The sequence below is a fragment of the Oryzias melastigma genome, linkage group LG17 (genome assembly GCF_002922805.2).
Source record: "Oryzias melastigma strain HK-1 linkage group LG17, ASM292280v2, whole genome shotgun sequence".
NCBI classification, from domain to species: domain Eukaryota; kingdom Metazoa; phylum Chordata; class Actinopteri; order Beloniformes; family Adrianichthyidae; genus Oryzias; species Oryzias melastigma.
In genome coordinates this window covers 5,657,971-5,681,878 of record NC_050528.1, presented here as the reverse complement: position 1 = coordinate 5,681,878, position 23,908 = coordinate 5,657,971, and the positions used below count along the sequence as shown (strand labels likewise).

Sequence of the window (23,908 nt, the reverse complement as noted above, 5' to 3'; positions counted from 1 at the left end):
GTTCAGACTACACATTTTTTTTGGATGGAAAACCTGCCCTTAATTAAATTGAGTCAATCCAATGGATCATTTCTTTGAGTGTGTGTATGTAGCACCATTAGCATAAAGGATAGAAAGCATCAGGTATCTGGAATCTCTTTAGTACATTTTTGGGCTGGTCAATGCTGGTCCTCAAAGCCACAACCCTGCCTGTCTTACCGTATTCACCAGCTCTCCCTGCCAGCTCCTGATCAGCTGACTCAGGTGATTCTACCTCCTGATTGACTGAACACACCTGATTTAGGTCATCAGCATCAAACAGTCCAGACATGTTTGTGGCTCTCAAGGACCACAATTGTCCATCCCTTCCTATGATACTCACTCCAGAGATTCAGGGGCTGTGCAAACATGCAAAGGCATAAGCCCATCCTCAGAGACGGCGTTGGGGTTGGCGCCGTAAGCCAGCAACAGCTTGGTGCACTCTGGTTGACAGTTTTCGCAGGACTCGTGCAGGGCCGTGACTCCGCCGGGCGCCAGGTCCACGTTTGCACCTCGCTGCAGCAGGAGATCCAAGCAGTCCACAAAGCCTCTACTGGCGGTAATGTGAAGCGGCGTCGTCAACTCCTGCTCATAAGTGAGCGACCAAAGTCCTGTCAACAGACAACGCAATGTATCAGTGTAAATCCCTCGAGAACATGCTAAAAACACAAAAAAATATGATTTTAATCAGAGTTTGCAGCTTTTCTAAGAAAAGTATGAGTGACATCAAAACCTACTGAGGCCTCTGTAGTTGAACCGAAAGTTTTTCCATTCCTCTATATTGCTGGTGTCATAAATAGCATCGATGAGGTAACTGTACTCGTCGTCGTCCACAATGCTGAGAACAGTCAGCTCATCGCCCACAAGGAGAGAGTTCCAGAACTGCAGGACACAGCCCGCGGCCTTGGCTGTGGCGATCACATCTTCACGGTATCTCTTTGGCTTGTGCCACTTAACTTTCGTTCCCACGTAAGCCATGCCTCCGCTGACCCGGTAGTTTTCTTCTTTTTGTTTGTAGTTGTGACTTTCCTTGTGGACGACCACTTCTGTGGGCTGTTTGTGCAGACGGAGCTATTTCAGGAAGGGGCCATGTGACACTTTGGATGACTCTTTGAGCCATGGGAGCCGATGACTGGGCTTTACTGTCCGGTCTTTTTATAAATCTACTGAAGTCTTTGCAAGATGTTTTTTTTTTTCTTGAAGAAATTCAATTCATTTCATTAACCTTCCTCTTGTGTTAGCTTTCTGTTGCCATTCACAGTGTTAACGGGTCACTTTTGACCCATGTCTTAAATCAGCTTAAAATAAACTCATTTAACTTTTTTGTCATCTCTTGCTTGTCTTGTTGGGCTTTCTTGTCCAAGCAAATGTAGGTTCTATTATTTTTTCTAAAATAAACATTCAAGATGGCCGCTCGATGCGAGGATTTTCATCCTGAACTTCCATCCATTTTCTTAACCCACAGGGTCCGCTAGGTTCCCAGAAACTGTCCCATTTACTGTTGAGCAAAGGCGAGATACACCCTGAACAGATCGCCAGCCCGTCACAGAGATCGTTGAGAGCTCGACGGCTACGCTAGCCACCTGCTTGGTGGATAGCTTAGCGAGCTAATGAGCTCCGCTCCCCAGGCTCCGGCAGAGCTGATAGCGATCGCTGTTACCCAGGCGCCCAGGAGAACTAGTGAGGTCTTCTACCCAGGATGTGGGTCCCTGGGCAGTGGAACTCACTACGGTTTCCTGCCGCTTGTTGTCCCTCCGCAGGTGGGCTTATGATGTTTTTTTTTTTTTCATTTTTATCAAGACAATAATAAAACGGTCCCCCAATTGTATTTTTCTATCCCTGCTTTCGGATTAATGCTCAAACCAGGCCACAAACTGGGCCACAGACAGTTGATTACAGTTGATTTCAGTGTTTAAAACGTCCCTCTGGTGCAGCAATCGTTTCACGAGTGAAGTACTCAGAACTCAGAGAGACTCTGAAAGATCTGGTGTCAAACAAACACAGCGAAGTGCTCGCCGGCACCTCTGTAGAGCTCTCCAAAACATATAAACCCAAGCTACTCGCTCAACATCATCCATGTTTTCCATGATGTGGCAACCAATGAATTCTAGAACAACCTTGGTGGTTGCGTCAAAGCGTTGAGCAGTACATTTGACATGTGTCAAAAGTAAGGCGGCAGACACGAATTTGGCGCGTCCAGTGTGAATGCACCATAAGATTTTTTGATAACTGGCAACCTGTTCTCGATCTGGTCAAAAAGACAAACTTTGACTGTGTTGTAAGCCTAATAACTGTCCTTCGTTATTATAAATTAGTTCTATGATAAATTGTTATTTGAACTTTATGACTTTTCTTCTTTGTACAATCATAGTTGAGATGATGTTAGATAGTTAGAATGGAAGTCCATAGAGACTACGGGATGTTATTCGTTATGTGTAAAAATGAATATATATAAAAAAAATACAATTCAATAATTAATTTAAAAAAAACTGTAGATTGAAGCTGAATTTTGCCGTTAGTCTTTTACCAGTGTACAGTTGAAAGTTCATAATTGAATCTAATAGTTTTGCACAGAACAGATAGGGGTGTGGTTGACTATGGGGGACATGTAATGGTTGATGATGCTGTCTCATGGTTTGTTTCCATATATAAAGAGTTACAGAGTCTCCAAATGCATCACAACTCTTATAATAGTTGCATATTGGTTCTATTAAAGCAGCAGTTTGAGGTAGCTCAGTCTTCTCTTGCCTTCCCCCCTGGCGACCCAACGCATGTCCCCCCCTTGAGGTTCAATGACGAAATTAGCTGTTGATCCTCTTGGAAAAAGTCGCTGCAGAGCTTCCAGGTTCCCTGTGTAGACGGCATTTTGGATCACCACGTCTTGGCATAAAAGAGGACGCTGGCCAGCGCCGCTCCTCCAGGGCGTCCGGCTCACAGACTCTTTCCTCTGCATGTAAGCGCTGAGGCGATGGGAGGCCAGCTGGGTTTTGTACTTGCTTCTGTCCAGAGCATCCTTGTCCAGCTCGAGGGAGCGCAAGGCCGTGGATGTGAAGACAAAAGTTCCTCGAGACATGAGGTTTTGTAGATATGAGGGAAATAGTGGAGACTGTCAAAAAGCTTCTTTGATTTCTGCTGGATTCTTTGGCCGCCGTCCTCCTTGTGCTCACAGGTTGCTCAGAGTTGTTTTGATATTCGGTATGAGACCTTTCCCACAGTGTGACAAGTTATTTTTAGGTCCTCACGTGCAAACGCTCACACTTCTCAGCTGTCTGCAGCTGTTTGGTTCATCTGCAGAAATAAAGTCTACGAAAGTTCTGCTACTCATCAGCGCTTTCAAATCTACCTGTTACTGACTTTAAAAATTTACAACATCCAAACATGTCACACCTTTTGGGTTGCTTGGGAGTAAATTTAAAACCCTTTGAAATCAAGAACGTAAGAACATATGGCCCTGTGTATTTAAAATGCAAATTTAGGCCTCCTCAGACTTGGTTTTGTACTGGATATTGTATAAATTCAAACAAGGTAAGTTGTTGCTAACTATCATACTTGTAAAAATGTAGAAAACTTGTTTTATTTCACCAGGCAAAACATTAAGAACCATTTCTTATTTACTATGCTGGCCTGAAAATGCTAAAAATACTAAAAACCCTTTAAAGCCCACCACAACAAAGAATTGAAGGTTTTTATTGATATTTATTAACAATCCTGATACAACGTGTGACTTGTCAAAAAATTTTGTTCAGGAAAAAAAGCACCTTATTTATCCATTGTCTCAAATTTGATCCACGCATTTTTAACTTGGTGGAACTGTATTTTAAATAATTAATTATCAACATAATTAGCATTTTTGCAATACAGCAAGTAGTTATTCAAAAGAAGAATAACAAGAGGTTAGCTAATCTCAACCTAAAGTTGAGAAAGTTAGCTAAAGATTTTCCCGCCAAAAGTAGTTTTGAGAAGTCATGGGGGCAGCCATTTTGAAATGAGTGGGAAAAGTCCTTCTACTGCCCCTAGTGGCATGATAATGCACTGCAAGACAGAAATCATAGACTGTCATATATAATGAGGTTTTAAGGAAAGTTTTTATAATGTTAATGGGAAAGAGGTATCAAATATGATGCAAATGGTTACATAGGGTTAAAGGAGAAGAAAGAAAGCAAACATGTTTTAAACTTATTAAATTAATGATTAAGAAAACATGTACATGACTCTTTAAAAATGTCCTTTACTCTGCGTTTAAAAGCGGAGAGTGGAATCAGAGTTTCCAAATGCAGTTTCTTTTGGTAAAAGTTCCAATCGTTTGGAGCTGCAAAACGAAGAGACATAAGGCCAAAGGAAGACGGTGTTTTTGGAACTTTCAATTTGAGGAGTTGTGAAGAACGAGTTGTGAAAAACCTGTTTTTTAATTTCTGCACGCTCTACAACTTCTCAAACTTTCCTTAAAATCAGCACAATCAAATTTTTTTTTAGTCTCATTAAGAGCTTGGATCTAAAAGGTAGAAAATTATTATTAAAATGAGGCAAAATAGTTTGGTCCAAACTCTTGATAATGGAAAAACTTGATTTAAAAGAAAAGAAAAAATTCAAATCTTGCTGTAATTTTTTTTGTTCACTTTTAAGGATGTTATTTTTTGAATGGGATTCACTGTCATTCTTTTGGACACCAAAATTTTAATTTATGTTTTAACAATAAGTGCTACGTTTAGAGTTTATGAGGATTTACTAAGATTGGCCAACTTGTACTAAGATCGAATTCTCATTTTGTTCACATTTTGTTCTAAAATAAATCATTCCCACTTTGTTTTTTTTGGCACTGTATTAAAAATAAACTACAATTATGTACATAAAATAATTAAAAATACACACAATTAGCAAAAAATACTTTATTATTAGGCTGCAAAAACTTTTTTGACGTATTTATCATTTTTTTTATGCTTGCGTCGATTTCCTTGTTTCTAGATGTTGATACTTTATTTTAAGATAAGTAAAAATGACGTGCTACATGGACAGATCATGTTACTACTCTCTAGGGATTTTCCTCTGAAGATTAGTGTTCTTGTCCTATTTTTAGGCTGTAGTGTTTTTGCATTGTGCATCTAAGATGTAAATACATGTCTTGAATGTCTACAGAATAAGAGATTCTGAATTGTTGTTCTCAATCTTCCTAGTCTGATCATTGCTAATGTATTTAATTTTTATTACCAGATATGTAACTAAGCAAAAACTAAAACAGATTTAAGCAAAATACCAAACCCAATTACTTTCTTGTGAACAAAAAGAAACATTTATGTGTAGGACAAACTGCCATGGCCACAAAAGCAGCTGAAGTGTTTGTCACTTAAGAAAGACAACAACCCCCAAAAATACAGAGAGCAGACAGAACTCAGTCAGGTTGTCACAAAAAATGTCTTCATCAATGGAATTTTTTTATAATTTTTATACAGGAATCAAGTTTTTCTGTTGTAACTGCGTGTTGGTTTGGTACAAGATACTTTTTATTACAGACTCAAGGTCCATTTGTCACAAAGACACAACAGATAAAATACTTAAAAGCAATTAAAATATATATATATATATATATATATATATATATATATATATATATATATATATAAAATAAAAAATGTAAAAATAAAATAAAGAAAAAGAGACACTCATGATAAAAGTATAAGAGCCAACAAAAACAATGACATAAAATTACCAAATATTGTAAACTTAAAAAAAACTAAAAAACAATTGCAGACTTGAAACATTAAAAACATAAAAATTTCAAAAGAGGTACTTTAATGACTACAAAAAGAGGTTTTATTATTGTCGACGACTAAGAAAGCCTGTTGGCTGTTGTTATATTTTTAATAATTTAGCATCCATTCAATTTTTTTAATAGTTTAGTGTCCATACAATTCAAAATAATTTTCTGATCCACTTTAAAATCTACCTTTCAAAATAAGTCTGCATATTTAAACCCTTTTATTTTATTCTTTTTTTAATTTAATTTTCGTTTGTCTCTATTTTCAGACCTTTTCCTCTCAAAAGTAGCTCTCATTAGGTCTGCAATTTGGTGAATTTTCACAAACTGCTTTTGTTTTTTCGTACTTTTACAGATAATGTTAAATTTCTTTTTAAACTTCTCCATGTTCAACAACTTTAACAGTCTAGATAACCAAATATAAGTTCTAAGTAAAGCTCAACTATTATTTTAGATTAAAAATATTTCTGAATCTGCACTAAAATGATCAAACAGACATTTTTAAGCCTCAGTAAGTATTTTGCAAAATGTATTTTTCTGCTCTGTAGTTTTTCCTAATGGATTTTCTGCATCCACATGGCCCCCCGCATCAGAACATTAGGCTGAATGACTGGCAACCGCTGTGTCACTCTGCCCCACGAGTGGAGCTCTGATGGCTGAGGGACGCCACATAATTAAGCCTCATAAGCTACCGCTCCAGACAAACCTCTTCTGATTCACGGATGGTCATTTTTCTACAGTTACATATTTCGCACAAAGGCTGTAAAATTTAAATTAAAGTTCACTTTGCAGACGCAAAGGAAGGGTCAGACTGAGCTTTTTAGTTTTTTAAAGACCCATTTCAATGAAAATTGTGTTTTTAACATGTTCTTGTAGCACTTTTTTCATGATGGAGGATATATATTAGGAAAATTAAGATTTAAATTACATTTATGAGCACAAATTGTTGGTAATTAGGAGTAGATAAAAAACATGCTGTTTGAAAAGGCTGGTAGCAGTAATGTAAGTTCTATAATTGGCAGGCCACAAGCTTCTGTTGCATCCACTTGCAGATAAATAGATCCATGTACGTCTTGGTTTTCCACGTCTGAACTGGAATTTGGCTCTAATGTTGCTTGGCTTTTGTTTTTGCACCGGTTGTGTTATGTTGAAGGTGTGAGGGCTGTAAGCTAGTGGGAGAGAGTGTAAACAAAGAGATGATAGGAAATAAGGGTAGAATTCCTGGATTCCCTCAGAGGGAAATTTCTGATGAACTCCTGTCGCTCTGCAGAAACTGTAAAACAATTTTTTTTTTTAAATTTTGGCTAAAAACTGCATAATCATAATTAAAGACCACTGGGAACACATTATAATACGTGAAATAACATGTTCTTGTAGTATTTATCTCATGATGGAGGACATATTTAAAAGATTTTAAGCTTTAAATTGTTTAAACAACAAGCTACATTTAAATTTGGAGCTCTAAAGGGTAGCGAGAAAGTACATCTACTGACCGGTTTTTACTTTCACTAATGACAGATTCTCTGTCATCGTGTTCGTGGAGCCGGTTTCTTCAAGTATCTGCATTATATCCGCTCCTCACAGCCTTCAGCTTTGGCTCGGCTCCAGTTTCTTGATACAGAGTCGTACACGACATAAAGCAAGAAGATTAAAGACAGAGAAGTTAAAATCACTCAAAACAAATATTTGATAAATGTAAGTGCAACCCTATCAGTGATGCAGAAACTGAAATGGGCGGGACTAAAGTGTCCCTGCTCTGCTCCATTCTGATCCATCCACTTACAGACATATAGATCCATTAACGTCTTCAATTTCCTCAACTGAGTCGCTATCTGACTTCAAACTGTACAACTGGATAGCTCTGGGATGATGGGATATCAATGGAGGCTTATTTCTACACCAACTTTTCCATCTCATGACTCAGAGGCAAATAACTGCTTAACTACTACAGTAAGGCACAAACAATGTCCTGGAATACGACACGAGACTGTAAGATAGACCAGGGGTCCCTAAACCTTTTCTAGTGAGGGCCACATAACTGTTTTCTTCTCTGATGTGGGGCCGGGATGGGTTTGTAAAAAAAAATGTAGTAATCACAGCCTAAACTTTTTTTCTGAAAGCAACACAGCTAGATTCAAAAGAATTCATTTCTGTAATCTTGACAGAAAAAATAATGCTAAAAGGTTTTAAAAACGAAATATACAGCATTGCCTGCGATAGGTTAATGGCTGAAGATGCTTAAATTGAAAGCTGAAAACTCTGAAGCTGAAAGCTGAAAACTCTGAAGCTGAAAGCTGAAAACTCTGAAGCTGATAGCTGAAAACTCTGAAGCTAATAGCTGAAAACTCTGAAGCTGAAAGCTGAAAACTCTGAAGCTGATAGCTGAAAACTCTGAAGCTGATGGCAAGCTTAAATATTTAGGAAGTGCCAAATCAGCCGAAAAAACAAAACAAAAAATCTAAATTAGCCAAAACAGCTAGCATAAAGCTAAAATATTAGTTAAACTTAAAAATAGCCTAAACATAAAAAAAGCCTTAATTAGCAGAAATAGCTAGCACGTAGCTGAGATATTAGCTAAATGCAAAATTTGCCTAAAAAAACTGGGAAAATGTCTAATTTAGTCAAAACAGTTTGAGGAGCCGGCCCAAATGTGGAGGAGGGCCGGTTCTGGCCTGTGGGCCGTAGTTTTGGAACCCCTGAGCTAGAGGGAGAGAATGTAGACAAAGGGATGATGGGATATCAAGTGAGGCTTACTTCCACACCAACCTGTCCTGCACACAACTTGGAGGCGAATTACTGATGAACTACTGGACTTCGGCGCAAACTTTGATCTCAAAAACGACACAAGCCTGTAAGCTAGAGGGAGACAGTGTAAACAAAGGGATGATGGGATATTAACTGAGGCTTACTTCCAAATCAAACTGTCCTGCCCTGAACCCCTGCCATAAACTACTAGCGGTCGGCACAAACTTTGTTCTAGAAAACGATACAGGCTGTAAGCTAGTGGGAAAGACAGTAAATAAAGGGATGATGGGAAATAAGGGCAGGCTTACTCTATTTTCACAGACCTACCCTGCAAATTTCTGATGAACTCTACAGAAACTGTCTTCGAAAGTGACACTATTTGTAAAAAATGTTTGCCTAAAAGTGACATAATCAGCTACTTTAAATAAAGCTGAAAAGATGATCGGAGTCCTTTAGTTTCACATAAATTCATCAAATGGTCAAACGCTGCGCTCCACCACGAGGAAGCGCTACCGAAAGGTTTGTGCCACAGGTGGAGAAAAAAAAAGTCTTAGCATCGAAGGATCCTTTTCCTATTTTACATCTGAAGACACAGAAGCAGGGCTGCATGCCAACTATACCTTAATGACTGTTCTGGTATGGAAATCAAGGCCATTTATTTCATGTTACAGTTTAGTAATAGATGCCACATTAAACAGAAAGCGAGTTAGAGTTTCAACTTTCAAAACACACATTACTAGAGAGAGACTAGGAATATTGTTTTTGCGGCTGGAGTACATCCTTTTAAATGATATACATAATGAGTTTATAATATGCATCTGGGCTACCTCCTCTCTACTTTGATGTCTTCCAAATGGCCCGGGTGTCATCAGCAAAACATGTAGGCACTTTCCCGCCTCATTGACTCCCAAATGTATTTTAAATATCATTCCTGGTAACGCAATTATTTAAAACGCTGATCTAAACACTTACTAATGGGGAAAAAGACTGCCACTTCGATAAATTCATTTCTCAAATGGTGGGCATTCGTGTTTTTTTGTTTTTTTTCTTCTCTGTGAAGCGGAGGCAACTCTGATGACAGGAAAAAGCAGCGGCAGCAGCACCCCCTGCCCTCACAGCCCCCCCATGGACATATTAGATCTTTGGCTTCCTCCCATTACCATCCAGTAGCGTTCTCCGTCTCCGTATCGTGGTCAACTACCTTCGCATCCCCAGGCGGGAGCAGAGCTGGACACCAGTAACAGACCTGATGAAGGAGCGGCACTTCATTTATGCAATCATAGGCAATTAGTTCCCTCTGATTATGAAGCTCTTAATGCTATTTTGAGAACCGCGGCTCACTGTAATAGATAAAGAGATTAAACTATAGCCCTCCCACCAACACGGAGCAGCCATTTAATACACTGAGAAAATAATGAAATGTACACAGTAATTACAGTAATGTTAAATGCTAATGGGTTTGCAATTGGGTCTGCTGTTAGTTTAAGATGGAGTCAGAGCAACTAAAGAGAGTTTAAGTTCAGAGAAGTGTTATTACAGCAGCGGAGCCCTTAATTATCAATCAGGTGTTTCTTTCTCTAATGACTGATGATTGCTTTGATAGCCTTTGATTTTTACAATTCAGCTTTAGCCTGGAAGGGAACTGGTTTTGAAGTTTGTACTCCGCTGCTGAATGAGGCGCCGGATCACTATGGACACACGTTGAGAGGTAATCAAGGGGCCTAATTCACTGCAGACCGTATGGCAAGCTCGATGCCTCATTTCTGCTACAATTTTTTAAATCCGTTTTAAGTGCACATAACTTATTACTTTTTCCCCACAGCTTTTTATTAAGGATTTGGTCATGACAACAATCACATGTGTATTTCTCTTACAAAACAAAAGCTGCACTGCATGACATTTTGTGCAACATACAAAAACAAAACAATTAAAAAAGACATAACTAGTAACATTTAATATTCATATGGATGTAGGCTGGAGTTATGAACAAAACTGATAATACACCAATGATTTCATGCTAATATTTGATAGCAAAAGAAGAAAAAAAAAGATGTCACAACAATAGAAAATTATATGTTTAATTTAATTTAATTTTAGTTAAGGATTTTTAATTACATTAATCTGTGTTGGAAATATATAAATATCTAATTGTAAGTTATAAACCAGATATTGATAATTAATGTAAAGAAAATGATAAAGTAAAGCCAGGGTGGGATTATATAAGTTCGTTTCCTCCCATTCCCTTTTATGCAATCAATAATTTGATGCCTCGTTATCTCATGTCTGATATATCTCTGGATGTAAACCTCTGTTGGTTGTTTTGCACAAGTATTATTCTTGTTTTGATTGATTGAAATAAACATTTTTTTTTTACTAATCTAGTATTAAATAATAAAATATTATCGAATTTTTAATTCAAGTAACCTGCTGCAATTTGCAGATCTTATTTTATATTTTATTTTGAAAGGTACTTGTATGTGCTGCTGTCAAATGTAAAAATAAATAAAATTATGATGTATAGAATATAATTTAATTGTTGTAAATATTTGTAGGTCACATAATATAAAAGAATGGCCACAAAACCATAAATGAAGCGTGTTTTTATAAAACAATCAGGTTGGACTTTCACTGGTAAGAAACTGACCCCAAACCCCTCTTTTAGGTGGCAGACCCTTTCGTTTTTTATTTTTGATTTAATCTTTATTTTACCAGCAAGATCAATTGAGAACAAATTCTTATTTACAATGATCAGCAAAGTAAAATCAGAAAAAAGACTAAGAACAATACACATTAAGCCACAAAAACATTTTTGAATATTAATCAAAATCTTTATTTATACAGCACCTTTCAAAATAAAGATCACAAAGTGCTTCACAGTAAAACATTGAATATTAAAACAGAATTATGAAAAAGCAATTTTAAAAAGAAATGTTTTAAACTGCTTTTTAAAAGAATATAACACAGTCTACAGTGTTGACAACAGTGACATACAGACGAGAAAGGAGAAAGGGATTAAAATGTCCAGAAGTCAACTAGGGACTGCTACAGCTTCAGCTTAAATAAATATAAAAGACTCCTGGTCTCCAAGTTAATAAAAGGTCCAGAAGTTCTTCAAATAGACACTGTTTAGCTTCATGGATATAAGTTATTCTCGTCAAAGGTTGCAGGATAACATTTATTAAAGCCACTAGTTCCCCTTAGGTCTGTTAATGTTGTTCATTTGTTAGCATCCAGTATGCTAATACCAATACATTCAGTTTTTCTTCATTTATATTCACAGGATACAAAACCAACAGAAGAAACTAGAACTCAGAATTAGCTGTTGTACAAAATCAGTGAACGGCTTACATCACCTTTTTTTTCTTGTGAAAACGAGATACTAGATGTCGTGATCACGAGATAACCAAGAATATACTTTTTATTAATTTTTCTACAATCCGCAGCAAAACAAAGCACTTTGTCAGAGAAAATCTCGAACACCAGAAGATGATGTAATTGTGGTCTAACTCATGTTCTCAGTCCTAAAGATCGTCCAAACCAGTCATTTGTGGAGAAGGTTAGCCTGCCTACAGCTGCGCAGGCGGCTGCAGTCCGGCGATCCTGCGGCTGCTGTCAGTTTCATCAGCAACCAGCGTGTCTACATGGTTACACATGACTGTCTTTACCAATGACAATCCAATTTTCTGTGTACTCATGTTGACAAGAAATATTGTTTTGTAAAAAAAAAATCGGTTTTCTTGTGATAACTAGTACATCAGTACAAGAAAATGAGCATCAAAAAGAGCAAGGTTTTAACTTCTTCTAACGACACATGCAGTGTATTAATGTATCTTTAGACCCACATTTCACTCAAGCATCAATTATGTTCTTGTTGTATTGGTTTAATTGAGGTGCTGTAATGTATAAATTTGAACAGGAGTATTTGACGTGGTATGAACTTTAGCGTATGTCCGGTCGCTTTCATTCATACTAGGGCTGGAAATCACTGGATACTTCGGGATACGATGCGATACATAACTCACGATATCGATGATATCACAATACTGTTATAATTGGTAAAAATTATAGCACACTATATAGAAGAACACATACTTTGGACATATTTTAGGGAAATATATCCCCATTTATTTTTTAGCTTAAACACAACCATAATAAACAACTTCTGTCTTATTTTGTACAACAAATAATAGACACTTTTGTGCAAATCAGTAATATTATGTCTTTGACAAACATCGAAACCAATTGAATTCAGTGTTAACAATAGTAAACATGAACAACAGTGCCACTACTTAGTGAAAAAATTTCACTCAAAAATTACAAAATTCAAGTAGCTGCCAGTCACATTGATGTTCACGACCACCAGTCTCCCAATACGCGCCGCCGATTATAAAGATATCTGATTGTGATGAGTAAAAATTGTTAATTGTTTAATGCATTTATAGAGTCTAAAATTTAACAAACATTTTACACTTACAGCCCATGAGGCTACATAACTGGGTCCAGACCGGGCGTCCCGTCAGAGATTTGCTTCAGAACTCATCACAATTCTTGAGATGTTGGCAAAGAAACAAATGAATTTATAGACATTTGGATTGAACAACTCCAAACTCCTCAGTGGGAGCAAGATTACTTTTTTTTTGCTTTCTTTCAGCCCACCACATATAATGCATGGTATCGGCCTTTGCAGATTCCAATTGCCTCTCAATGCGCTGATCACTGCACGCAAATAGCACTCTGCTTCATCAAGACAATTGAGAGGTTCATATTTCACACTAATAGTCCTTTATAACTTTGACCATCTATCACAACCTCATTTCATTGCAGTTGCCGTTAATACGCGCTTCCCTGCCAAGTGGAACATTTTCTAATGATGCACTCTCACATGAAAACAAGGCAAGCCATCCCAGGCTCTGCATCACTCACTAATGCACCCATTCATAATGCGTTCATAGCAGTCTGCCTAAAGCAGACAGCAATGACTACCACTGGGCACGGGCATGAGAGGGGATATGGGGAAGGGTGCGAGACCTAAATGGCCACGATAATCATGAGCAAAGTCACTGCCATCAGCGACGAGATCGCCCTCATAATAATATCTGTGGAATTTGCATCATTACCAGGAATCCTGGAAAACATCTATAAGGGATGCTGCAACAATAACAGTCAGTGCTTTGAGCCGCTCACAGCTGCGTTACAACAGTAAACCTGGACAGTGATGCACCGGAAAGAGTAGACGTATGTAAAGCAGCAGGTACTACTCAGTGTCGTCTAAAATCTGATTAAAATGCTCCACCACAACGTTGTATCATTATCTCTGTCAGTCTAAAAATGTGAAAAGACAACAAAATAATTGGCATTGACAAGAATAGAATCAGTTTTAAAAGAAAAAAATAAGTTCAAGAAGAAATTAATATAGTTCAGGGGTCTGCAACCTGTGGCTCCAAAACCATGTGTGGCTCTTTTATCTCTCCATGGTGGCTCTCTGGCTACACTTTTGGCTAATTTTTTTATCTACTGAGGTTTCTTTTAGGCTAATTTGAGTTTAGCTTCTATTAGCAACATACTAACGTTTTTGGCTAATTTAGTTTACTGATAAATTTTAGGCTAGTTTGGACTTCAGCTAGTAGGTTAAGCAACAAGCTAGTTTTTTTTTTTTTTTTTTCGTCTAATTTGGCCTCCACTGAGTTTTTTAAGCTAATTTGAAGTTTAGCTAGTATTTTAGCATCATGCTAACGCTTTCAGGAAATTTCTACTGAAGTTTTTTGGACTAATTTTTAGTTTAGCTTCTATTTTAGCAACATGCTAACGTTTTGGGGTAATTTGCTATCTACTGAGGTTTTTTTTGACTAATTTAGAGTTTATCTTCTATTTTAGCAACATGCTAACGTTTTGGGGTAATTTGTTATCTACTGAGGTTTTTTGGATTAATTTTTAGTTTAGCTTATATTTTAGCAATATGCTAACGTTTTTGACTAATTTAGTTTACTGATAAATTTCGGGCTATTTTTGAGTTCAGCTAGTAGTTAAACAACAAGGTATTTATTTATTTATAGATAATTTGGCATCTACTGTGATTCTTAGACTAATTTAGACTTTAGCTTCTCTTTTATCAACATACTAACATTTTTGGCTACGTTATTATTTACTGGGGTTTTTAAAGTTAATTTAGAGTTTAGTTTCTATTTTAGCAACATGCTAAAGTTGTTGACAAATCTAGTTTACTGATAAACTTTAGGCTATTTTGAAGTTAAGCTAGTAGTTAAGCAACAAGCTAGCTTTTTTGTGGCTAATTTGACCTCTACTAAATGTTTTATGCTTATTTGGAGTTTAGCTAGTATTGTAGTGTTTTAAGCTAATTTATTATTTAGTGAGGCTTTTAAGGTTAATTTAGAGTTTAGCTCTTATTTTAGCAACAGGCTAAATTTTTTGACTAATTTAATATACTAAGGAATTTAAGGCTATTTTGGAGTTTAGCTAGTATTTAGGCAACAAGCTAGCTTTTTGGCTAATTTAGCAACTCCCAAGGTAAAGTTAAAATAAAAAAAAAAAAAAAAAACATTTTGAGAGTTTCTGGTTTCGTTTTATATTTTTTAACTTTTGTTCGTACCAAAAAATAGACATAAGTCATATTAAAAAAAAAAAGAAGAAGGGAATTTAAATCCAAATTTTTTAAGGGCTAAAGTAAATCTGTGCGGCTCGTCTCGTGTTTTGATCAGAAGGAAACGAGAACAAATGGCTCTTTTATTGTTAAAGGTTGCCAAACCCTGATATAGTTGTGGCTTTGATCCCTTACACAATAAAAATTGAATACACTTTACACTTAAAGCTGTTTTTGTACGCAGAATCATATCTATTTTTCCTCATAGTTGTTTCAAAATAGTAAAAACACATGGTTTCCTTAAAGCAAGGATCTGCAGCCTTTAACACTAAAAGAGCCATTTGGTTCAGTTTCTTACAGATCAAAATCCAGTGAAAGCCGGAAAGTCCCATGTTATTATTTAGAAAAATACACCATATTTATGTTTTTGTAATAACTAAAAATAATTTACAAAATGTGGATATAAAATATTACAATAGTGTCCATATGTTTCTTTGTTTTTATTTATTTTTTTTACCTTCAAAATAAAATACACCAATTAAGATCCTGCAGCTGCAGCAGAATTTCAAAATAAAATGCAAGACAGTCAAACATAATCCCTTTTGTCAATAGGATTTTGGTATACCACCATCATTTTTCTCCTTTTATTTTCAAATATCAAGAACATTGAAATATAATTGAATTATTAAAAAATCTCAAAACATTAAATATAAACTGAGCTTTTTATTGTCATTTTTCTAAGATGTGAGGCATAAAACACATAATCCCAAATAATGTTTTACCGTTTTAAAATTATTTTGCTTAAAAATGTAACCACTTCAGAGTAATTTACCAAAATATAAGAATTGTAGAGACTTTTATTTGAGTAACGTTACAATAAAAACACAAATTTAAAGAAGATTTCTACAGAATTTCTATGACGTCATTTTGCTCTGTGGTTTGAGATATTACAAATCTAAACAGAAAAGGAAAAACTGAAATAACTAATCGATTATTTATTTGAATCATTAGCATTCTTCTCAAGAACTAAAGAACCACAATAAAGGGATAAAAGAGACACATGAGGCTCTGGAGCCACAGGTTGGAAACCCCTGCCTTTAAAGTATGTATGTTGTGAAACTGGTTGCTATTGGAGAGCTTTCAGAAGTGAGAACATTTAAGCGCCACAGTGGAATGAATAAAAAAAATTACAGTATCAGCTTATATACTGAGCCATTTGGTCCTGAAAGTGGACATATATATCACTTTCTCTATATTCTTTACTTTTCAATGAAAAAAATTGAATATTTATTTAAATGTGTTGTTCGGATAAGGGACCATTTGTATTGAAAATGCTTTATGTTTTTAAAGTAGTGACATATTGAACATGCTCATATAGTGCATAGGGTGTTGAAAAAACTCCATGTGAAGAAATCCACAATGGGTAATTAACATTTTTAAATACTATATCATTTGAGAGTGTTATTTTCTAAATTATTAAGTTTTTTTTAGATTAAAATTGGATTTGAAAATGTGGAAATTAGGATTTATGTGTACTATACAATTTGTAATAATCGTTTGCATTTTGAAATAAACATTTTCATATAAATTTTCATTTGTATTTTATCACATTTTGATATATTTTTAGACGGAAAAAATAAAAAATAAAAATGAACAAAAGAAATAGAATTATGCACATCTCAACATTTTGATTACAACATTTTTCAAAAGGAATTCATGCAAATGTGCACTTTTAAATGCTAAATTAATAATTGGTCACTTACAGCAGGAGTCCCTGACCCCCATGCGAGCATTGGTTGATGGATTAGTCAGTACCGGGCCACAGGAATATCAAATTTACAATATTTTCGTTTTATTTGATTTCTGACTTTTTCATCGATGTTTTATTCTGAAAATCTTCCGGATTCTCTCTACTTCACATCCGCCCGTGTCTCACGTTTGATGAAAACAAGACGGTCGCCTCAGTCACGTGTCTCTGTTCGTCACATTATTTAAAAGTCGCTCCAGACGGTAATTTATGATATAAATCCGATAAATTAAAACATTTAAGCTATAAAGGTAAACAAAATCAGTCGGAAACTGATGCAGAAGAAGAGTGCAGAACTTCAAAATAAAGTGAGCTGATTTCAACAGACTGAAACAGGAGTTCTACTATGTAATAAAATAAAAGACACTTCCAGAGACTTTAATACATTGCTTGTAATTATTGTTCATATGTAATCCCATCTGTAAGAATATTAGAATCATCAAATTCTAATCCCTCCAATACTTTGAAGTAGTTTTTTAGAGTTTCCGCAGAGTAGCCAACATCTGAAAAGTCAAATGTACCACAAATTATTTCTCATTCTATATAGCGTGTGGCCTAATAATGATGAACAATCATTGTGTTTACTTTTGGAAAAAAAAAAAGCATGGAAAGAATTAATTGGAGTAGCAACACTCAGCTTTAATCATTTTGTACAAAAAAATAGCATCACTAAAAAGGAAAACAAAACACAAACTTAGAACTTGAGGCAGAAAAACTGACATAAAATTTCACAACCGTAATAAAGCAGGTTAGATGAACTACAAGAGTCGTGGCTCAGTCCCTGCTCTTCCTCATCAGATGCTTCTGGTTGAGGTAATCACTATTATCAGACACACCTGTGAGATATATTCAGTCTGTGTCAGATCGTCTTAAGTATCTTCTCAGTTGAAAGTTGTTGCCCTATATTGTGAGTTCCTGGTCTATTTTGGAATAGGGGTTGTATTATTTCCTCTATGGATGGATCATTGTTGTGACCTCCACTTCATCTGTTGGACCTGGATTTGGATGCTGATTCTGCCTAAAGCTTCACCTGCATGTCACCAATCTCTCGCTCTGACATCAACCCCATTGGATCCAGCTGCCGGTGTTCCCCCAGTTTCTATGGTGAGGCCTGTCCCCAAGTGCTTTAAGAAGTTTACCTGAGTCCTTAATAAACTGTTTGTTCCATTGATTTAGTCACTTTTTATTTTTTTTAACCACAAAGAACCAAAGACTCTAAAAGACCAAAAAAAAAAAAAATGAATATATTGAAGCTTTTATGTCAAAGATATTTTGCTTTTGTTGATCAAAAAGAGGCAGAAAATAAAAGGTTTCTGTTGATATACTTTAATTATCCCAAAGGAAATCATTTAAAAGGAATTTTCATGAAAAATTCATATCTCGATTGTCAAATTGCTACAAAGTAAGGTGTTTTTTAAATGTATCTATTCGTGGGCGATGTATCAACGTGTGCATCAATCACGTTAGAGGAAAAATACACAACCCTAGTCGATGCATTTCATGGTTCTCAAGCGCCTCATAATGTTGCCTATGATTACATTTAGGGGGTGTGTTGGAAAACACACATTACTGGATTTGTAGTGAGTAGGGGTTTAAAAATCAATTTATCCAACCAGATCGATCTGTCTGAAGAAAGTTGTAATCGAATTGACCTACACCAGGAAAACTTTTTGACTTGTGGACCAAGGAGGTTCTAAAATTTGGCAGAAGGGCCAGACCGAGATCAGATGTGTGGATTGTTTTGGTAATCCACCTCATAAGAGAATAAATAAAACAGAATCTGGACGAAAACGTGTTTTGACTTTGAGTGAAAGTTATTGTCCATTTAAAAACTAAACATTTATTTCCAAATTGTGACTTTTGCTCACATTTGAGTGTCAAACGCACCAATGGCTTGATGTTTCTCAGGGAAAAAATAAACTTGAAGAAATGCTCAGAATGATCAGAATTTTCTGCACCTAAACAAAAGTCAACATATTTGTAGGGAACCACCTATGGGTAGACGCCAGAATTGCAGAAAAAAGAAAGCATTAAAAGGATTATCAATACAATGTATTCCAGTTACACCCCTAGTAATGTGATAAAATAATAATAATAAAAAACCCTCAGAATTCATCAGTAATGCTTTATACATATATGCTTTATTTATTACAGTAATCAGTTACTGTCCTAATGCATTACTTTGTGATCACTGGTCTGCAGAGACTGGGTGAACACACAGGACTGAACTGTTGGTCTCTGGAGGACAAAGGATGCAGAGAAGCTCCGGTCAGAGCAGCTGCTCCTAGAAAGGTCGGTTGTGACGTCGATGCCTCCCGGAAACGTGTATCTCCTGCGAGAAATGGGATTAACCTGCAGACAGGTGGAACCGGAAGTCCACCACTGCGGTCACTCACCTGCATCAAAACCTAGAAGTAAGTATAAGTAAGTATTCCTTTTTTTTTCCTTTTTTTTCTTTTTAATTGGGAAGCTTTAATAAAATTATTGGGCTCACCTGCTTTTATTCTGAAATATTTCTTGATCTTTTAAAAATGCGGACCAGGAGTGCACATGGTGATTGTGACCACTAGGTGGCAAACTTGCACCGTTTTAGAATCTATTTCATTTTTTGATGTAATTCTCTTTTAATCCATAAAGATGATTTTTACTCTTTCCATTCTTTAGGCGAACCTGGGACAAAAGGCTGTGGAGGAGAGTAGAAATACCAAAATAAGTAAAAGGTAAATTTAGTTTTACCAATAAAAAATGTTAACTAAAGGTTTTTTTTTTTGAGTCTCTCCTTTTGTTTAAATGATCTAGGAAACACAGCATTAGAAAAGAAGAAAATGGTTTTATTTAAATTAAAATTTTCTTTTTCTGTCTGACAGCACAAAACAGAAGAAAAAAGAAGGTATGTGTTGCATCTCCACTAGGTGGTATAATGGAGCCCTGGTGACTAATGCTCCTTTCTACTTTACAAAAAAAGATCCTCAGACTCCAAAGCAAAATGGATATATATGAGAAAACAATTAAAACTTTAATTTTTATAGGTGATTTGGAAATAATGAGAAATATTTTTTGGTCAGCAACTAAAAATATGCTTTTATTTTAGATGACATTCATCCTACTTCCCTAATTTTAGAGTCCATTATAACATTAGATGGTGACTATCAGTTTCTTTAAAGATTAAATGAAGACCTTCTGATATTTAGAGTAAAACCACCAAAGTTAATAGTTTTAATATTTATTTTGGAGAAGGAGTTTGTTCCTGATGCAGCATTTCAGAGGTGGAGTTCCAGATTTGTTCCCCTGCTGGTCGGATGCAGCTCCTGATCTTACTGTGTTTGCAGCGTTTTATCTTTTTGATCAGGAAGGGCTGAGCCTTTAACACAAACGTTTCTATAGTTACAGTTCTATTTAGACCAAATATAGAAGAGAGACCGCCATGTCGTACATTTAGACGACAGATTTTTCCTCGAACAAATAACTCCACTCTGTGGAATAAATGGATTTCTGTTGCTTGTAAAGACTTTTTAGTGCTGCTTAAAAATAGATTTTTAAAATGTAATCAGTTTATTTTCATTTATTTAAAAATGAGGTATAGGAAGGTGTATTGATTAACTAAAAATGTTTGCAGCATATTTACCACATGGTACACAGGAACTTGTTGTTGATTGATTAAGAGGAACTTTAGTTTTACACACAAATATGTAGATAATATTTTGAAATCTGAGCTTTAAAAAGATGGAAAATAAGATTTTTTCTTTGGACACAAAAAATAAACAAGCCTTGACATTGATTTTCTTTTTTTTAAATCTCTAAATTATTTGCTTTTTATGTTTTTAAAGTGTCACTTGTCTTTCTGTAAACCTTGTGCTGTTCTGTCTAATGTTTATCTCTATTGACTTCATTCAGCACGTTTGGTTGTTTTTATTTTATTTTATTCTAATTTAAAACTTACTGCATCAACATAAAAATGTCTTGTATCTGATTTGTTGGATGATTTTCTCCATTAGAACTTAAAATTGATTATAATGTATTTCAAAATATAAATATGAACTTTTTAATTGCTACAAATGGGAAATTAACAAGTTTTTTAAAATTTAGTTTGAATGTCTCTAGGTTTGTTTTCATTTATCAACTACTTTAAAGAGTCGTTAAGGTAGTTTAACAAAACTCAAGTTGAAAATGTAATTATTGCATTATTTAGAATTTTGTGAATAAGATCTATTTTCACTAAAGTAACATTTTTTTATTATCATTAAGCACAACATTTTAAAGTGCCAATATTTTTTATGAATTTAAAAATATCCATATATTTTATTTTTAAACGAGGGATGTGGTTGCTGGAGCCTATCCAAAATGTGTAGTATTTAAGTGTTTAACAATAATTTTTGCTTAATTTTGCCTTCAGAAGAACAGAGCTGTCCATCACTGTTTTAAACTCCGCATTAGTTTTTAACGTTATGTTATATTTACTCGTAAATGTCAGTTCCATTAACGCCGTGATCAGGGTGAGATGTTTGCTTAGGTTGTTGTCGGTCTCTGTAACCTGCCCATCACGCAGAACTGCTCACTATAATTACTTCTTTCAGCGCTGCATGATATCAGCATCGTCTTCTTGTCACTGGAATTTCTTGCTGACCCGTAGTTATTATAGCACATTTGTGACCGTCTGATTCCATTTAGAGGTGATGAGGGGTGAGAGTTCTGGTGACAACACTGTCAACATATTTTATACTTTAAATCCAGGCTGGATGAGGTTTTTTGTTAGTAAAGATTGAAAGAATTCCATCTGAATGCTTTCTGTAGGTTTCATTTATGTTTAATACCTTAAGTATCTGGGAAGTTTTTTTTTTTTAAATATTAGAACATTTAAATATCAAACTTAAAAAAAAAAAAAAAAAAAAAAAAAAAAAACTAGGAGTGTCCATGGAGTACAAAAATGGCCACGCCCCTTTGGGCTTCATATTTGTTCCCCAGAATCTTAAATCTGAAGACGGAGATGATTGAACCAGTAAATATATTTCCACAGTTTCAAGTAATGCTGAACTCAAATATAGTACTGTGTGTTGTTGTCAAACTATTGAATGTTTTTGTTTTCATTCATGATTGGTTTGTTTACTAAATTAAATAGAACTCTATTTTTATATATATATATTCAGTGATATAATTGCAAAACATGTTGCACGGTCAATTATATAATTATGAAATTATATCTTATTATTTTTTTATTTTTTTCTTAAACTTTCAATAATTTTAAATTCAAGTCAAGTGATTGAAACAATGAACTGATGGTGATGAAGGTTAATTTATCAATTACTTTTTTTTCTTCTTTTTTTTTTTTAATTTAAGGGCTCCAAGAAAAACAAACTCCAGACTTTTGTCACTGACTCAAACCAGAAAGTTCCTAATGTTGCAGTTTCTTAAACAACCACCGGAGGCTGTGTTCATAAGGTGGCAACTTAAAGGGAATATACTATGCAAAATCATCTTTATTGAGCTTTTAAGAAGGGCTATGGATCGTTACGGTACCGATCCAATTTGATTTATGATTTAAGCTCAATGATTCACGAATTGAACCAGGATTTTTACTTAATATAATGTTTGTTTGTCTTTTAATTGAATAAAAAAAATGTATGTGTTAAATTACTATCATTTATACATTTATTTAGAACAGGGAATCAAATCAACCAAACTGATTAAAAAAAACACAGATTTAGATGGAAATGAAATGGTGTTTGTTACTTAAAAATATATACATATTGTGAACCTTGTGGTTAAGTTCAGCAATTACATAAACAACATAAAAAGCATAAACATCACTTTTGTTTTAAATCATTTAATAAAACCTGAACATGTTCTCCACAGTTTTCTATCCTCAAAGTTCTGCACCTCTATACGTTCCAAGCATAACATATTGGTGCAAATCTGGTATAAAAAGTCACTTTTCTCAGCGACAGAATCTGCTGATTCACATTGATTACATCCACACTTCAGAGCTGCATATCAGCGCGAGGCTGCGTTTCTGTGTTTCAACATCTGCTGGAGTTACTTTAATTGCATCAACCATTGAAGAGTTACATAATCAAAAGAATGTAAACACTGGAGCTAAAGCTCCGGTGTAATGCTATTTTAAATTTTTTTTCCCCCAGAACTTCAGTCTCTGTTTTTGAACAGAAAAAAATCTCTTGCTAGTTTTACTTTGAAAACTGGAAGCTTCACCAACACTTTATTTAGAAGATTCGTTTACTTCTGGTGAAAGAAGTGCTCCTCATTCAACTTTGTTTTAGAATAGAAACTTAACATTATTATGCATTTCTGAGTAATGAATGCATTTTCTAGACTTACTACATTTATAAAGATCTCAAATCATCGATTTTTGGACATCATGTATTTTCATACATATTCATTCATTCATTCGTGAGTTTCCGAGCACTCAGATACTCGTTACATTCCTTCTTTTGTGTATTATGTTAATTCCTCAGAAAAAATGCCCCCAAAGCAGCATTTTGATCCATTCAGGCATGTTTGTGCTTTCCTCTCAAACCCTGTGCTCTAAGGCACCAGCCCCTCCCAATCCGAGTGGATCCTCACTTTGTGATGTCACAAAGTGGGAAACGGCTCTTTTCAAGAGGAGTCTGCACTGCTAGCTCCGCCTCCAGGCAAACGCATACCCCCACTTTCTCATCTGAGCTAGAGGGGATCAGTAACACTTTAATTTTATAAGCACATCAATCTTTGCAAAGCTTAGTTTTCAGGTGAAACAGACATGTTACTGAGGCCAGCTCTTGGAGGACAAGGAGTGAAAGGCGGAGCCTCAGAGAGTGAGTCGTCCTACTTAAGGATTGGAAATGAGTTCTTAAAAATAATTAATATTTCATAAAAGTTTGTTAGTGTGCCAAAGATGATATATGATAATACATGGATATAGTTTACTCTGAAAGGCTTAAAAATAGAATGACCCTTTAACTCTTAAACTACCCCGTACCAAAAGAAGAAACGCCCA

At 35.3% G+C, this 23,908-nt stretch overlaps 1 protein-coding gene and 1 long non-coding RNA gene across 2 annotated transcripts in view; one reads left to right on the top strand and one right to left on the bottom strand.

Moving 5' to 3' along the window:
• asb10 (ankyrin repeat and SOCS box containing 10) overlaps positions 1-3,166 on the bottom strand; it is an 8,704-nt gene extending 5,538 nt beyond the window's left edge. Inside the window, exons 1-2 of the mRNA XM_036216458.1 lie at positions 2,767-3,166; positions 362-629 (exon numbers count right to left, since the gene is read on the bottom strand). Of these exons, the coding sequence (XP_036072351.1) occupies positions 362-629; positions 2,767-3,091 (593 nt within the window). The 5' untranslated portion in view covers positions 3,092-3,166. The remainder of the gene's footprint in view (positions 1-361; positions 630-2,766) is intronic.
• A 14,109-nt stretch (positions 3,167-17,275) lies between these two features.
• Positions 17,276-19,948, top strand: LOC112147775. Its single transcript, XR_002919530.2, has 4 exons — positions 17,276-18,024; positions 19,123-19,334; positions 19,585-19,640; positions 19,788-19,948. It is a non-coding gene; the product is annotated as an uncharacterized LOC112147775 (long non-coding RNA).
• Positions 19,949-23,908: the final 3,960 nt, after the last annotated feature.